Genomic DNA, 17,676 nt, shown 5'->3' with positions numbered 1-17,676 from the left:
ATTTTTCACTGCATCAATGAATCAGTTTTGGGTGAAATGCCACAAATTTTGACCTCAACTGCCACACCAGCAAGGGTTCTTTCTTATGCCAACACCTGCTGTGACCTTCATTTACAAGGTCATCTCTGAAAGCCCAGCTTATTCCAGACACTTGCTAAAAGATGTCACTACCCATGTATAGTGGTCAGCCGGGTTCGATCACCTGTGGCCAGTTAGTAGAGCACCTGACTAGAGATTCAGGGGGCCCGGGTTTGAATCCCGGTCTGGTCCGTTGCAATTTCTCCCTCCCCGTTACATTTGGTGCCGCAAGACCACCCCTGGAACTGACAGGTGAAAATGCCTGCCAGGGGATAAAGATCCTGGGTTGATGTCTTCAGGTGTGAAGACATTTAAAAAGAGGGAGGAATATAGTGATCTGGATCAGCCGGTTTCGATCGCCAGTGGCCAGTTAGCTCAGTTGGTAGAGCACCCGACTGGAGATTCAAGGGGCCTGGGTTTGAATCCCGGTCTAGTCTGTTTCATTTTCTCCCTTCCTGTTACACGTGTTAAACATTGGGGTTAGCATGCTACTGGGAACGACTCGACGTAACCTAGGCCTTCAAGCTGCAAAGATAGTACTAAAGCTACAACTAATCAGGATCAATTGCTACATAATCTTCCTACTTCTTACATATTTCCAGTGACTACAGTAAACTATTTCCATTTTTCAATACACAATGGCATACCAGCATTTGCACCAGAAGTTTGTTTTCATATCCAAGTGGAACATAAATCAGCAAAAAACAAGTCAGTCAGACAAATTTTATTGCATGCAATGTAAAACAGTCAATGTAACAATTACACCTTAATTTCCCTCAAACAAATGCTTGTGAGAACTTGTTTATATGACAATAAAAAATAACACAGCAAAACTTAGTAAAATAAAAAAAAAATCTGATCACAGAAAAAAAACAAAAATCAAAAAAAAAAAAAAAAAAAGGACCAATATGAAGCAACCCTTTTACACAGTGAGCTCCCTTGCTAACACCAACCATTCTCTCCGATAAAACTTCACCCTTGATCATGTTAAATCTTTTACTACTGGAATGTTACACATACATCATTACACGAACTCTACAAAAATTATCACAGACAGCGAGAGCTCAAGGTAAGGACACATGACAACTTCACCGATTACTTTAAAGTCCAAACATTGAAATTTCATCTTTAAGAATAAAACCAACATTCGGGAATAATAGGTATCAGATTTTTACTTTTTGCATAGCAAACTAAATTGATAATTTAAACATAACAGTTAACGCATCAAATTACGAATACATTGTATTTGATTCTTAGTATTTACATTGAACCAAAATTGAGACTAATAACTTTGGATATCTTTTTTTATTATTATTTATCTCCCAGAATTTTGTGTTTCAGTTTAAATCTACAGCCTCAAAACAATGTGAATCACACCTTGTCCTTTTATTGCTCAATCTAACCTCCTAATTTTCCTACTCGTGTTAAATTCCTGTTAACCAACACCTACCTTCAAATTGATAAAAATACACCCCAAAAAAAAACACCTACCAGCTAAAAATAGACATAAAAATGTGATTTTAAAAAAGGAAAAGATTGCTTCATACTGGCACAATCCCCCACAAGAGCAGACAACTCTGTGGACAATCGTTATCTTATCACTGGCTGCTGCATCAACACCACATCAGTGTATTCATCGCACAACGATAGAGTCACTTCCCTTTCAGAATACACTTCTCCGTGTCCTTTACAGGAAGCTTATGGATAACACTGTGACACGACCTCGTTGGCCATGGATTGTGTTGCGTCCAGGCTTAGGAAATAGGCTTTGGCATTCAGATGCACATTAAAAAAAATGGGCGCTTGGTCTTGCACTAAAAAACGGATTACAGGAGGATGCTGCTTGAGACGCAAGGTTAGTCTGTGAGAGTGATGCGAACTTTGGAGTCAAGAGCCGAGAGAGAAAAGGCCAAATCACAAACAAAAATTTAGTCTTCCAAACAGAGATCCTTGTATGAAATAAAGCTACCTATAGGTAGTATCTCAAACTTTTAATATGTTGTTTCTAACCAGAACAGGAATTCCGTGTCACCTTTCTACTCATATTTGAATATTTCCATCGTTTTATAGCTACAAAAAGGCTGTTTACATTTATTACAGCAAAAATGAAACTTTTTTTTTTCTTTCTTTTTTTCCGGTGACCCAGTTCATTTCTCACAGACATTACAAGAAACATTTAAAAGCTGAAGAGAACTTGTTTAATTTATCAAAACTAATCAGTGCCCTCACAATATTACATCTGGACATCAGGCCATTCATCAAAACATCCTGAAATCTTGAAGAGTATGATGTTCACTGTTACAAGTATTCCAAACTTTCGAACACAGCAATGTACATGAACATGTATTTGCTTTTAATTTTCAAAATAATCCATGTATAAATTATATAGTGAAGTTTACAATTTTCATAACGGCACCGTACAAAGTTTAAATAGAACTATCTTGGCCTTTTGTGCAGATATACATCGTGGGCACTGAATCACTTAACTCGCTTTAATAATAGTGTGAAGAGGCACAGCACAGGAGCGATACAATACACAGTTCACTAAACTGCCAACAACACTAGTTGATTTTTAATGTAATTCTAAATAATGAGAGCAAACATTTCAACACCATTTCAGTTCACACAAGTCTGTGACAACATTTCAGAACAAATCTACCGACAAACCATAATTGGATCCCATAATAGAAATCGAACAGGACGCTACAATTCTCCTGTGATGTGCCTCTTCCATCTTCATACATTCAAGCATTATGATGAAGGAAGAATTTTGTTTGTTACATGTTGCTATAGGAACACAAATCAATATACTGACAAAGTTTGGGCATGCAATCTACAGATAAATTCTAACAATCCCTGTTAATTGCGCGATGTTGAGATATGAAGATTTTTTTCTCAGTAGCCCTCCCGATTACGCGACCCACCCTCCGCGATTTGGCCTGCTGCACGCTCCTCGTGAAGCGTCGCCTATTGGCAGCGAGACCGATGAGCTGGCCCTCCCCGTACGCGATGCCAACCCCATTGCTGGACCCCATAGTGCCTTATGGGATATCCCCGACAGCACTTTCCCTTATTCCCCTTGGACCTGAAAAATAAACACAACATCAGTGTTAAATACTATCACGGTATTAAGACTTTAATCACCATTTCTAAATGTAATTTTTTACTATTTTTTTTAACTTTTCCTTTAAAAGAGAAACCTAATAATAGCCAATAGTGAGAAAATGAATCCAATTACACTAGAAGTAAGATTCGAGAGGAAAACATGTTTCTTGACTGTGCACCTCGTTTCAGACTCACCTGTATGGAGCAGATCACACATTGTAATGCATGGCGAGGCGTTCCCGCAATGGCTGCGGAAACTGGTCAGAAAACTTGGTCCAGTTATCTTCCCCAACTTGATTTTTAAAACCATGCAAAATCTGAAACCAAAAAAAAAACTAGTACCAGAAGAATCTACGATGATATGAATAAAACATTAAGGTGGCTCACCACACCCAGAAGTAGTTTCTCAAATCAGTACGAATGATTTAATTATAAAAGATATGATTATATATACATTAAGTATATATGCCAAAAAAGCAAAAAATATACAAATTTGGATAAAAAAATGATTTTCAAAAAAATCATTTCAACACATATGAACAAAAGACTGGGGGATTTGAACTCGAGATCTGTGGTTCACCAGCCCAATCTTTTAACCACTGAGTTACAATGACAGACAAACAAAGGCAATCGATACAAATAATTTCACAAAACATTAAATCGCCATCTTGTGACATAGTGTCATACAGAGTATAAGCTTTAGTGTAGTGAGCTACCTTAAATCTTGATAAATCATATACAACCCGAGAACTCAGCCCATAAATCTTGGTCAAGAAATAAATTGTCAGAGGTTCTACATTTGTCTTACCTTAAAAAACATTTCCTTGAGATCAGCCTTGGGCTGAGACCAGGACGCAATAGCATCACAGAAAAAAATAAAGTCTTGTACAACACCACCTGGGTTCACGTTAATCATGTGACACACTCCACGGAACGCGGAATCCTTCTCCTCATTGTCACGAATATTACGCAGCGACGTACACCTATCAAACAAAATGTCAATTCTTACTGTGAAACAATACACAAAAAAGAAAAGCAATCCACACACAAAGTCTGGAAGAATAACAGCTAACAACAAAAAAATGATTACCATTGCCTAATGAATTGGTGTAGAGTAGGTGCCACTTCCTGTGGGCAAACTAGCCCTAATCGACCAATCGTAATGGCTGTTATAAACAGAAAACAAAACAAGCAAATTAATGGAAGCTGTGGATGGATAAAAAAGAATAAAACCCATCATAAAATTACATCCAATTGTGAATCACCAGAAATTCAACAAAAATGACAAAGAAACACACACACACTGTATTTTTACCATACATAAAGCAATGATGATTTAGACAATGCAAGAAAGAACACTCTGTAAGACCACAAAAGACAAATTGAAGGATTTGTCGCCAAATATAACGTAGAACACGTTTCAAATCAAACCAAAACATTTGATAGTCCTGAGGCTATACCTGTGTTCTCCAGCAGCGTTTTCGGAGTGTTTGGTCTATTTATGATCTCGACAAGTGGACCAAGAACTAAGTTGATGTATGGCTGCATATCACTGCCTGAAAAGAACACAATGGTATATTCTATACTTGAGATATCAACGAACATGCTAATAATGAATGCCATGAAATACCATATAAATGGTATTTTCTGTGGGTTTCCATTTCTTACAAAATTCTGCGTATAAGAAAAATTGTAATCACAAAATATTCTTAATACTGTATAAAATTAAGAGATTCTCTTAATGCGTTATTATAATGCAACTACAGAAATTGGAAATGCAAAATATAATTTGCTACCTTTAGAGATCAAATTGCAAAACTTTCCCTCAAAAAATACACATTAATTTCAAAGAGTAATCTATATGGAACTGAGGCAAATATAAAACAAAATTATGTACCTAGTCAGTCAATCAGAAAATGTATACAATTATCATCTTAAAATGAATTTGCACATCAAAGTACTGGTATGTTCCAGACTTTTGTCAGATATCATCTCAGACAGTACGAATACTCAGCTACAGTCATTTCTAAGTCCTGAGCTTTAAACATCATCATCACTGTGATATCCGACTTCTCACAATTTACCTACTCCCAATACCAGTCATACAAGGTCAACATATTGTGATATCTGACTTCTCACAATTTACTTACTCCCAAGTCATACAGATGTTCAACATACTATGATATCGGACTTCTAATTTACTTACTTCCTATACCCGTCATATAGAAGGTCAACAAACTGTGATATCCGACTTCTCACAATTTACTTACTCCCGATACCAGTCATACAGATGTTCAACAAACTGTGATATCCGACTTCTTACAATTTACTTACTCCTAATACCAGTCATACAGAAGGTCAACATACTGCGATATCCAACTTCTAACAATTTACTTACTCCCGATACAAGTCATACAGAAGGTCAACATACTGTGATATATGACTTCTCACAATTTACTTACTCCCAATACCAGTCATACAGAAGGTCAACATACTGCAATATCCGACTTCTCACAATTTACTTACTCCCAATACCGGTTGAGTAAGTACGGGTTTACAACTGATGATTTTTAAAGTTGTCATACAGTGTACTTCAAGACATATCTACCATCACACTTAGTTATCTCCAGAGTTCAACTATATGTAAGAATAATAAGACAAGGGCTCCTCAAAATGGGAACATCTCCTTGCAACATACAATTAAGAAGTACTCTTCAATGACCTTGTCTTCATATGGAATCGAGTGATCTCAAAACTGCAGGATACTAAATATATATAACATGTATAAAGATGCGACAAATCATTTCTTCCTATCTATACAAGTTGCAAGGGGAGAGATTATTTTTTCCTAACTATATAGGTTGAAGAGGAGAAAAATTATTTCTTCCTATCTATATACGTTGCAGAGGGGAGAGGTTATTTCTTCCTAACTATAAATAAAAAATAAATAAATAAATGTTTATTCGGTATATACATACATACAAACACACATAAATACCAAGGATAACCCATGAAAGCTCGAAAGCTTATTTCCAATGGGGTCCTTTGATGCACAGATATATTTGCGCTAGGGGGTCATTTATGTCGGAGGACACCGGAGGAAACCCATGTGTCCGAGTAGCCGACCGCCATACCCTCTCACATACAACCACTGCTGATCACGGGGATCGAACTCGGGTCACAGCAGTGAGAAGCAAGAGCACTACTTCTGCACTACTCGGACACCCCTATATAGGTTGTAGAGGGGAGAGATTAGTTCTTCCTATCTATATAGGTTGTAGAGGGGAGAGATTAGTTCTTCCTATCTATATAGGTTGTAGAGGGGAGAGATTAGTTCTTCCTATCTATATAGGTTGTAGAGGGGAGAGATTAGTTCTTCCTATCTATATAGGTTGTAGAGGGGAGAAATTATTTCTTCCTATCTATATAGGTTGTAGAGGGGAGAGATTATTTCTTCCTATCTATATAGGTTGTAGAGGGGAGAAATTATTTCTTCCTATCTATATAGGTTGTAGAGGGGAGAGATTATTTCTTCCTATCTATATAGGTTGTAGAGGGGAGAGATTATTTCTTCCTAACTATATAGGTTGTAGAGGGGAGAAATTATTTCTTCCTAACTATATAGGTTGTAGAGGGGAGAAATTATTTCTTCCTATCTATATAGGTTGTAGAGGGGAGAAATTATTTCTTCCTATCTATATAGGTTGTAGAGGGGAGAAATTATTTCTTCCTATCTATATAGGTTGTAGAGGGGAGAAATTATTTCTTCCTATCTATATAGGTTGTAGAGGGGAGAGATTATTTTTTCCTATCTATATAGGTTGCAGAGGGGAGAGATTATTTTTTCCTATCTATATAGGTTGCAGAGGGGAGAGATTATTTCTTCCTATCTATATAGGTTGCAAAGGGGAGAGATTATTTCTTCCTATCTATATAGGTTGCAGAGGGGAGAAATTATTTTTTCCTATCTATATAGGTTGCAGAGGGGAGAGATTATTTTTTCCTATCTATATAGGTTGCAGAGGGGAGATTATTTTTTCCTATCTATATAGGTTGCAGAGGGGAGAAATTATTTTTTCCTATCTATATAGATTGCAGAGGGGAGATTATTTTTTCCTATCTATATAGGTTGCAGAGGGGAGAGATTATTTTTTCCTATCTATATAGGCTGCAGAGGGGAGAAATTATTTTTTCCTATCTATATAGGTTTCCAGGTGTCACTATATACACAGTCTTTGATTAATACCTGTACCTGTTATTTCAGAATACTCTAATGACCAGTTCTGTACAAATTATGAATTACAACAATTTGCACTGCCATGATAAATGTTGGGTGTCTTTATGCCTCTACTGCTCTGATAATCCAAACCATGTTGACCAATGTGTGTAAAAATGAAACATTTGAGAAATTTTAGTCAGGCATCCTCTCAGACAGTACGAATACTAAGCTACAGTCATTGCTGAGTCCTGAGCTTTAGAAACATCACAGAGACATCTGACTCATCTCACAATTCACATAATATTCCTACATGTTCGCTTACTGAAGCAAAAGTTACAGGAGGTAATTACACACGATTCAATCAGCTACAAAAGTTACAGGAGGTAATTACACACGATTCAATCAGCTGCAAAAGAAAATGTAACCAAATTGTGCAGCATTTATCAATCAGCACTCACCCATTTTTATAGAGATTTCCCCAATTGCCCACGTAGCATTATTGCACACAGATATAAACTCAGGATTCAAATTGGCTCCTAGTATTGGCATGAAATCAGCTACAAAGGAAAAATGCATCAAAATTATTTAAACAAATTTACTGAAATCCGAGCAAGATTTAAAGTTTACTGGCATCATAATACAAAAGATATATTACCAATACAAGGTTTAACATGCTGGAAGCAAGCTTTTGTAAGATCCCCCAAAAGGGCAAAAGAACTCTGACGAACTTCCGGCATGGGGTCCTGTAAAATACAATGTAGTGTGGCGTCATTAATCTGCCTCAGTCATAATAATGTCAGAAAAAAAGATTGCAATAATATGTATTTTCCTTGAATAATCCAAGTAGTTTTTTTTTCTCAAGTAGACAGATTCAGGTCACACAACAAGGTCACAAAACATTCACCACATACACGCAACAAATGTCACAAAAGTCTACCCAAAATACAGCATACATGTATCTGGTGTTTAAAAAGGCATTATTTTTATTGAGTCCTAAAAATTAGACTCAATATTTCCTCTAGCCAAAGTATAAATTTGATTCCAAAACAAATGTGGTATGCATTATTTCCTGTTCAACTGATTACATTATATGATTAACTAGATAGAGTTAGAGAGCTGTCAGAACACCCCACCCCACCCTGTAGTTTAGCTTAAATCTTCACTCTAATACCTATGGTGTTGTGAATGTCAGTTATTATATATCAGTCATATTTACAAGATGACATCAAAAACAATGTGCTAAACCAAATAAAGATAATTCTTCCTAACGCAGTAACAGGGAGAGTTAGTAAAGCAACTTAATTTTGTATTCTGCCAGTCAGTGATACCCACTCATAAAATTTCTGATATACGGTGAGAGTCCCCAATGGCACGTCCTGACAAAAATGATTATGTTCTGCGATTAGAAAATCCTGAAAACAGTCTGATACAGAGACAAACATCTTCGTCAGAAAGTGCCTGCAGTCCAAGTGTGAAGAGAGAATAGTATCGTCAACCCATGACATTCTGATGGTCAAAAATCAATTTTAACCCACTACTAAAAATTTCTGTCGATATCACCAGCAAATATCTAGAGAAATATTGAAAACCACCACCTGCAGAATCAGTCCAATCACGATGGAGTTCCTCCCTACCTGCATACACTGAAAGAGCAGCTTGAGGATGTTGCTATTGGCAACCAGACTCTCTATGTGATGCTCCAGGCCTTCAGCCAGACCACTCAACAAGTCCAGCGCCACAATCATGAAGTCCTTGTCCGGGGGATCATACTGCTCCGGTTGGTTTATGTTGGCCTGCTCAAAAAGAGATAAAAATCTCCTCATCTAATTCATCAACAGTCAGAACACAGCAATGGTTTCAATGTACAGAGATTCTGAAATCTATCAGTCCAAAGCTTTTACCAAATTCTATCGGATTTAATAGTGAAAAGTGACATTACTAGGCTACCGACGCCACCATCACAAATTCTATCAGATTTAATAGTGAAAAGTGACATTACATTTGATTGTTTGGCCTGGTAAAAGTAATGAAATGTCCAGTATGCAAGAAACAGATATCATTAACTCTATGGATAGTTCACATATAAAAAAGAACAAATTCAATTTAGCAGTAAATTTCCATATTCATTATTGTACCGAGTGTATTCTTAGGCCACATCAAATCGATTCTCTGGTTCTCAGACAATTGTTTTTCAAAAAATGGGTAGGTAGGTAGGGGGTTTAGTTTTTCAGTTTATCTCCATGTCACAAATGGGTAGGGATTTTTTGTCCGTGGTATTTTTTCTGTGTTGTGAAGAAAGTTAGAATTTTACAAATGGTATTCAACACCGTATAGCTTCTTTTCATTCTGTTTCTTGTCTTGTTTTATATGTATGTCATGCTTTTATATTGTAGATCTTTATGCAAATAAAGTGAATACAAAATAGTATGTTTTTTATCATTTTAATCAAGTATACCAAAAACTGACTTTTTCTGTGTCAAAGGTTCATCTGACAAGGGCAAATCAGTCTTTTTTTCAGACACTTTCACTTTTAAATATCTCCCAAAAAGTTCAACCACTTCGAAAATGTTCACTGTTGACAAAACCTTATCACCATAAGCCGTTTTGTTTCGACCTACGACAACGTCGTACTTCAACTCGGCCTTGCTTTCATCAATTTGTCCCTTCAGGTTTCAATTTCTTTAAATTCACCGCCCAGAAGTTTCTTGCAAAGCATATCAACTGTCAAGGACGAGTCTACCGATATAATTGTCCATGGAACAATCTGTTTTGAGTTAAAAATAATCTCAATGCTGACAAGAACTGTTTTTGTCGCCATATTGTTTACATCAACTAAGCAGCACGTCTTATTCAGCAAGGCGCTTTACGATTTTGGCGCCAAAACACGAATTTTATTTTGACGGATCAAATACAGGCGGCGGCGATTTTTTTTTGGGACGGCAATAAACTCGTGTAAGCAGCAGAGTTCCCGAAACTAGTAAAAAATCTGTAGGACAATTGTGAAATTTACCGGACATTGTTGTTTTAAATAAAAAGAGATAAAATTAACATAGATCGGACTAATAATTTATTTCTATTTCCATTTCATGCACAGTTTGTTCAATTGACCGACCTTTCCCCGATTCCTCGTAAGAGATGCAAACTTTACAAAACATCATATATCCATCATAGACCAGCCATTTCCAATCATCTAGCCATTTCTTGTGGAATTTTCTTTCCCTCTTACTTCCTTTATCCCCATCATTGTCTTTCTGACCGTCTTTTTCTTTTCTTTTAGTACCTGTGGCACCCGAATTCCACTTTATCGGCCACATGCCCAATGTTGGTCAACTCCAATAGGAAATTGTCGTACGTGTGTAAAAAAAGAACCCGCGAATTTATCCGGATTAAAAAAATAAAACTACGCGTTTGTTTGGCTTTTCCCTCCACTTTTAATTAATGGTTATTTTTTTGTAACTAATAAAATGACTATTACATTTAGTTATATTTGTTCAGATGTTTTTAAATTTCAAAATAGTCCATAAAATCTGCCGGACATTTTGACCGATAAAATTTGGATTTTGCCGGCCCCATTCAAAATTTATCAGGGATGCCCGATGGACCGGCGCATTTCGGGAACTCTGAAGCAGCCAATTTTTTTGGGGGGGGGGGGGGGGGCGGGCGGTGTCTGAGAACCAGAGAATCGATTTGATGTGGCCTTACAAAGTTCTGGTTGTACGTAGTAGATTCCTACAAATATCTGGTTGTACTAAATATATTCTTACAAAGTTCTGGTTGAGTGTCTGTTCCACCAGATTGACACATCTCTGATAAACTGGTTCACAATAGGGAAGGAAGCCAGACTGTAGAGCTGTAGCTACACTGGAAAGGCACTGAAACAAAATAAACCTTCTAACTAACAGGAAACACAGAGTTAGCTCGTCATCAATATAATATGTAAATAAGTATCAGAAAACAACAGCCTGAATGAAGCAAAACTCAACTCACCTCTAACAAAGGAAAAAGGTCCTTGTCCTCATCTTTCAGAATGTTCCATTTCTGAATGAGAGGTGGCATCAGCATGTTTACATACTCCTACAACACAGTAAATTAAGAAATAAATTTCATTTTTGAAAATACATGAGGGGTATGTTCTGTGGTGTTTTACTTCAGGCAGTGTGGTAGCTTGTTTACAAATGCAACGCATTCATGAGGAAATGGCTATCACAACAATATGCAAAGTTATCAAAGGCAAAAATAAAATAAAAATGGAGATGTAAATATATAATAATATCACCATGTGGGAAACGCCAACTTACCGGCTTGTTTAGATGGTGACCCACGGAGTCAGCCAGCGTGCCTATGGCATCATACAGAATCAGAAGGTTTTTGTGCTGTAAAAATTAAAACAGTTGTTTTTTAAGTGTATCTACAGTATGTACATTAAAAAAAAAAAAAATCAAAAAAGGTAGTGCTGATCTAAAATTTAAAAACTTGTACAATTCCAACAAATTGCCCCCCCCCCCCCCCCCCCCCCCCCCCACATGGAGTGCGTTCGAGGTCGTCATTCCCATTGTTCTCGTGGTCTGTTCTTAGAGTTGCTAATGACAAGAACATATGCGCACAAACATGTTCTTTGTTCTTCAACCACACTACCTACAGAGGTGGTGCGAGTTCTTGCACCTCATACCCGTTCTCGGGTTGCATACTCGGCGTTCTGGATCGTTAGGAATTTATACTCGTACGAAGAACAGCGATCTCGAACGAACTCAGTAAGCAACATCACACATACCTGGTACTTGCTGAAGGCGTACACGAGAGTCTCCAGAATGAAGCCCAGGTAGGGCACAAGTTCAGTGCAGGCCTCCTCTTCTAAAGTAGCGAAAGCGGAGCAGGCCGCCTCCTGAACTCGTTTGTTGGCATCTAAAACTCTCTTCAAAAGCTACAAATTCAAAAGTAAAACCAAACTTTCTTTTATCTAACATTTACATGGACAGTCAAACCCTGATTTCAATATGAGATTGTTTTGGGTTTTTTTCTATGAACATTGAGAATCAAACAACTTGTCTAATCTAACACTAAATTTTGTTAACTTCCACATGTCGGATCAGATAGGTTTCGCAGTATCTCCTTCACAAAATCTATTACAATTAGATTCTCTTGTAAACCATTTCAGTAACATTAATCTCTTACTCTAATTTTATGTGTAATACACACATAGAGAAGTCAATTCAATGATCTGAAGACCACTTCCTACAATAAACTACATGCATCAGATCAACAAACTTCCAAAATTTCTTCTCCTACCTACCTCCGTCATGAGGGGCTTGAGATACATTTCGTGTGGCTGACCCACTACCCAGTGAGCATATCGACTCAATGTCCAGCACGTGATGGACCGAACCAGAGCTTTCTTGTCACTGAGACAGCCAATCAGGTAAGGGGTCAGCTCTGGCAGGTGAGGGATCATCCCATTCATGCAGCCCTCAGCGATCGCCCCTAGGACCAGGATTCCCGACTCTTTCACCTCCCATTCCCCATGGAACAGTGTCTCTTTGAGGATTGGTAAAAGTGTTGGTAGGATTTCCTCACGGAATACGTTGGCCAACACATCAAGTGCTGCAGCCGAACACTTTCCTATGGTAACAAACATATCACATACAGAGCAAAATTCTTCCAACATTTTGACTTAATCATATATTACTTAATGTACACACATATTTACTGTATTACAATAGTGTCCAAGACTCCCGAGCAGTGAGTTTATGCTTTCTAAAAGTGTGTTTGAAAGACGTCTTTATTAAAGGAAACTTACTTAGATTCCAGTCCGACAGATTGTCATCATCATCAAACCCATCATCTGACCCCTCACCGTCCTATCAACACGTAACAACATCATCAAACAGTGACTCTTGTCAAATAATCCAAAGGTCTAATTCTAAACTGACTGTCATTAACATAATATACTATTAACAAAAACAAAGCTAGACTTACTAGTTTTATCTGACTTTAGTTTTGGGAGATTAGCAAGTGCCGAAACAAAACTTTTCGCGAGCGATTGATGTTGTGCAAATAGAAGTAACAGAAAACATCACAGGTACCAAATTTTTACAACTTCCACACACAAAAATAAAATCATCACACATACAATGAAAATGGTATATTTCTACCCACCTCTTCCCCCTCCTGGTGTTTCTGGGTGTGGGAACGGGATTTGTGAAATCGGGGTTTGATGTCCGATTCTTTGTCTGGGATCATTTCATCCTCCTCCACGTCACCCTGTGTTTTATAAAAATATACCAGTCATAAAATATATCCCTGTCAAGTTTTCACACAAGATGAGAAAGGAACGATGTAAATCCTTAAGATTATTACCTTGAGTAGGATGATGTCAATCTCGGAATATCTCATGCCCTTGACCAGAATGGGGATGAGGCGCTCTATGTGCGGTTGTAGGACCTCCTTACAGATTGGTTGTTCAGCCAAGGACAACCAATACTCACAGGCCTCCAACGCTACAGAGTCATCGTCATCCTGTGTCCTGAGCATCATGTACTGCAGAGAAAAGTCACTCCATATCATTACAAACCAAGCATAAATACTCACAACTTCACTGTTCTAAAGTCAGAAAACTTTCATAAACAATTTATTTATAGACAGTAATGCAGTATAACCAATATTTCATAAATCTGTGATAAAAAGTTGCATGTATAATTTGTTTTACTGAATGATACTTAACCAATGAAAAACAACTCATCTTTTTTCAAACACCTGATTTTTTTGTCATTTAGATGAATACCTCTATAATGCTGTTGATGTGAGGAATAAGTCTATCCATGCGGACCTCTACCAGCATGACCAAGGCTCGACACACATTCTTCCTGACCTCTGTATCCTCATCTGTAGCTAGGAAAAACAGGTTCTACAAAAACAAAAGAAGCTGCTAGAGACCTGTAAAATACTCTAAACTGTCTGTAACTCATTTACACAACTAATCTACCCATATTACTCGCTTTCCACTCGGACTACCTATAATCCACCTGTACAGTATTTGTAATCCACTCGTACTACCTGTTTTTCACTCGTACTACCTGTAATCCACTCTGGCTACCAGAGGAATACTGTCGCTGTCCTTGGTCTGTTGATTGTGTTGAAGTGGATTTTTTTTTTTTTAAATTACTATGCAGACTAACCTCAATAAAACTGTCTATGTGGACCATCAGAGCCTGGGTCCTGCTGATGATAAACTGATTCACACATGCGATGGCATGGGACCTAGTAAAAATCAAAACCAAAATAGACATAAATACTAGCTTCTTTGAAACCAAACATGAAATCTCAATTCATTGTACTTCAAACTCAAGTTTAACTTTCTCTTTAAAATTGGAAAGGCAATAGCCACTTGCTCTGTTTTTGATTTTACCTGATTTTGGCACTGTTGTGTTTGAAGAACTGTAGGAATTTGGGAATGAGAACATTAAGGGGCCGCGTACTGTCATTATCAAGGTCCTCCGCTGTGTCTTCACAAATCTTTTGTAGTGCACCAAATGCTCCCTGGAAAATATCAAACATAATGGATTAAAATCCATGTTAAACCAACAGTCTCTCAACATCATTTTCAACTCCACTTCATTAATACAAAGAAATACTTTCAAATAAATCTGATGACATTAATTCCCAGTTGTTTGTAATTATACATGGACATTCAGGAACTTTTTGTGACATAGTTATCTTTGAATTCAAACTGTCTTAAAACAAAACGCATTCATGCCCAGTAACATTCCTGGTTTCCGTCCCTTTATTTACCTCGCACACATTGTAATCCTCAGAGTCAAGACAATTACACAGAGTAGGCAGCAGTTCTGACCAATTACGCAACTCTCCCTTGGCAACGATTGTTGTGATCAAAATTCCAATAGTGGCACGGATCAAGGGGGATGGATTGCCAATGCTGGAAAGGCACTCAGATTTGATGAAGCTTGTCACTTCAGGAGGGAACTTATCAAAGTGTGCTTTTACATTGTTTTTCAGGATCAGTCCACTCAGAGATCTGGTAGGTTCATCTATAATAGAGTAAAAGATCTTAACATAGGTTCTGTCATTTTATTTGCATATAACATCAACATAATCACATCTAGCAATTTTAGGACTGTCACAGAGCCTGGCTCTTATACCAGAGCTTCAAACAAAAGTCACAGACATTGAAAACAGGATGTAAATTTCATTTTAAGTGAAAAGATCTTAAATACGATTTACAAAAAGCCCATTGTTTAACCACACTCATCATCACAATGACCAAAACCAACATAAACATTGGACCTTTAGATCAACCCAATATTGAACCAAGAGCCATGATTGGACAACTTTATCCTGTTAGAAAACTTAACTATTACTATGCAATAAGCATATGTGTAGCTTTGTCGTCTGTTAGAGTACGATCTTTGTAGATTTTGGTCAATTTAAACAAATTTTAAAGTATACTTTGACATTCCCAAACACTTCAATGTAAAACTGAAGTAGAGTACTTTGTCAAATGTTTACATGTCTATACCCAAAAGATGCCAGTAATCAGACACCATTACATTTAACACCGATCTTACAAATACAGACTATAATCCTTACCCCAGCAGTTTTACAGAAGAAATTTAAATGATTCACTTTCTTTTCTTGAGGGCAGTGTGAACATGACACTTTATTTGAACAAACTTTATACTCCCTTTGCACAAAGACACTTTCTCCAAGTTGGAATGAAAATAACCTCATGCTTAAATAAACTAGTACTACCATAACATACATCAAACCAAGTGGTGAATAACATGTAAAAGTCAAGCATATGCCTCTGCTTAGAATCGAACCCTGCACCTTTACACAGCAGTCAAGTACTCTACCGACTAGTGGCTGACCCACTAGCCAGAGATATTAGGAGGGCCATGTATCTTAATTACCACATTGAAACCCCCCCCCCCCCCCCCAAAGAGAGAGGTATCCCAGCTTTCCCGACATGCAGTGCCTGTGGGGAGAAGTTCTGGGGGCAATTATTCTCACCTGCCAGATAACAGGTCCAAACATGGGTGCCAAATGTAACAGAGACAAGTAAAAACCTCTGCTGAGGATCAAACCGGGGCTTCTGGCATGACAGTCAAATATTCTACTGATTTATTTAAAGGGTTAACCCACTAACCACAGTTTGTACCCGATATATCTAACACAGCCACATTAGGATACATTGCATTGAAAAAATTCTAACCAAAAACATGCTATTAGTTTGAACAGGTTTTAAACCATTTCATACATTTACTTCTTGAATAGGATCACATCAGCTTTCATTGTTACCATAATAAATAGCCAAGAAATACCCGAGAAACTTATCTGATAACTGCATCTATAGTTTTGCAAATACAACATTTTTTGTATTCACTGATCAATATTTTTCATTTCAAAAATCTGTTATATACCTTCTGTCGTTAGCTTTGTGAGTACGAAAATCAAGTAATTGTTGAAATCTGGGTATTTATTCAATTCTTCTAATTTCTGACATCAAAGTTAAGGAAATGCATTAGGAACATTTACCATGACAGGATTTTTCACTTCTTCAACGTTAACTTACTTCATTTGATATACAAAACATAGATAACACTCAACTTAACACTGAAAATGTCACTAAATTTCTCAACACTTCTGCATATTTGAAAATTGCTTTATCATAGATCACTCGACTCTAGAAAGAACACGTGCCCAATGGGACGAAGCATCACTCGATTCGCTGAACATATCTGGATTTATTTAAGAATTCATGACTTAAGAAAAGGATACTTGTTGCACATTTCGCTGAGTCGCAGTGTCCGGTGATTGCGATTCCTTTAACAATTGCAAGATTTGGCGGAGTCCATTTTCCTCCGGCTGCCACGCCATCTTGCTTTGACCCATTCAAAGAGAAAGGTTATCCTAATCACCGCAAAAGCTCGAAATATCTTGAAGAAGGCATCACTGACAGAAATTTATTTTACAGAACCAAAATACTCAAAGAATTTTCATGTTTTCATAATGTTAGAAATAAATTATTTTATATAGATCTATGATTGTGAATCTCATTTTGATTTTAATCATTTTACATTTTTTAGAAGTGATTGTTCTAATAAAGGAAAAATACCTTCTAGTACATATTAAAATCATCTCTAAAAATAATAGTGATTTCCGTATTCCTTATTTCATCCATTACTCATTTTTATTAATAAATACATGGAAAATAATAGAAATATAATTTTAAACATATAAGACTGTAAAATGAGAATTTT

The 17,676-nt window shown here is 37.0% G+C and overlaps 1 protein-coding gene across 4 annotated transcripts; it reads right to left on the bottom strand.

The window, feature by feature from the left end:
* Positions 1–786: 786 nt before the first annotated feature.
* Positions 787–17,332, bottom strand: LOC125669533 (transportin-1-like). 4 transcript variants are annotated; one of them, XM_048904099.2, is made up of 22 exons: positions 17,195–17,332; positions 16,837–16,912; positions 15,188–15,444; positions 14,805–14,935; positions 14,575–14,656; positions 14,181–14,303; positions 13,757–13,936; positions 13,556–13,660; positions 13,197–13,257; positions 12,693–13,018; positions 12,174–12,323; positions 11,701–11,775; positions 11,390–11,476; positions 11,167–11,274; positions 8,998–9,198; positions 8,058–8,145; positions 7,861–7,959; positions 4,644–4,739; positions 4,274–4,349; positions 3,992–4,166; positions 3,379–3,500; positions 787–3,163 (listed from the first exon to the last, which is right to left on the bottom strand). In XM_048904099.2, the coding sequence occupies exons 1-21, from the start codon at positions 17,306–17,308 to the stop codon at positions 3,393–3,395; spliced, it is 2,718 nt and encodes a 905-aa protein (XP_048760056.1). In that variant the 5' UTR covers positions 17,309–17,332; the 3' UTR covers positions 787–3,163; positions 3,379–3,392. The 4 variants fall into 4 exon arrangements, with proteins under 4 accessions (XP_048760056.1, XP_048760058.1, XP_048760057.1 ...); XM_048904101.2 differs by having other exon boundaries at positions 9,037–9,198; XM_048904100.2 differs by having other exon boundaries at positions 8,998–9,195.
* Between the last annotated feature and the right edge of the window lie 344 nt (positions 17,333–17,676).

This window comes from Ostrea edulis, chromosome 4, assembly GCF_947568905.1.
Source record: "Ostrea edulis chromosome 4, xbOstEdul1.1, whole genome shotgun sequence".
Taxonomy (NCBI): Eukaryota; Metazoa; Mollusca; class Bivalvia; order Ostreida; family Ostreidae; genus Ostrea; species Ostrea edulis.
This window is presented reverse-complemented; position numbering and strand designations above follow the sequence as displayed.

Coding starts and splice junctions, on each gene's coding strand:
- LOC125669533 (XM_048904099.2), bottom strand. CDS start 17,308: ATGGGTCAAAGCAAGATGGCGTGGCAGCCGGAGGAAAATGGACTCCGC. Junction 12,324..12,692: donor TCAAGCCCCTCATGACGGAG/GTAGGTAGGAGA, acceptor TTGAATTTGTAG/CTTTTGAAGAGAGTTTTAGA. Junction 4,167..4,273: donor CACCAATTCATTAGGCAATG/GTAATCATTTTT, acceptor TTTGTTTGATAG/GTGTACGTCGCTGCGTAATA.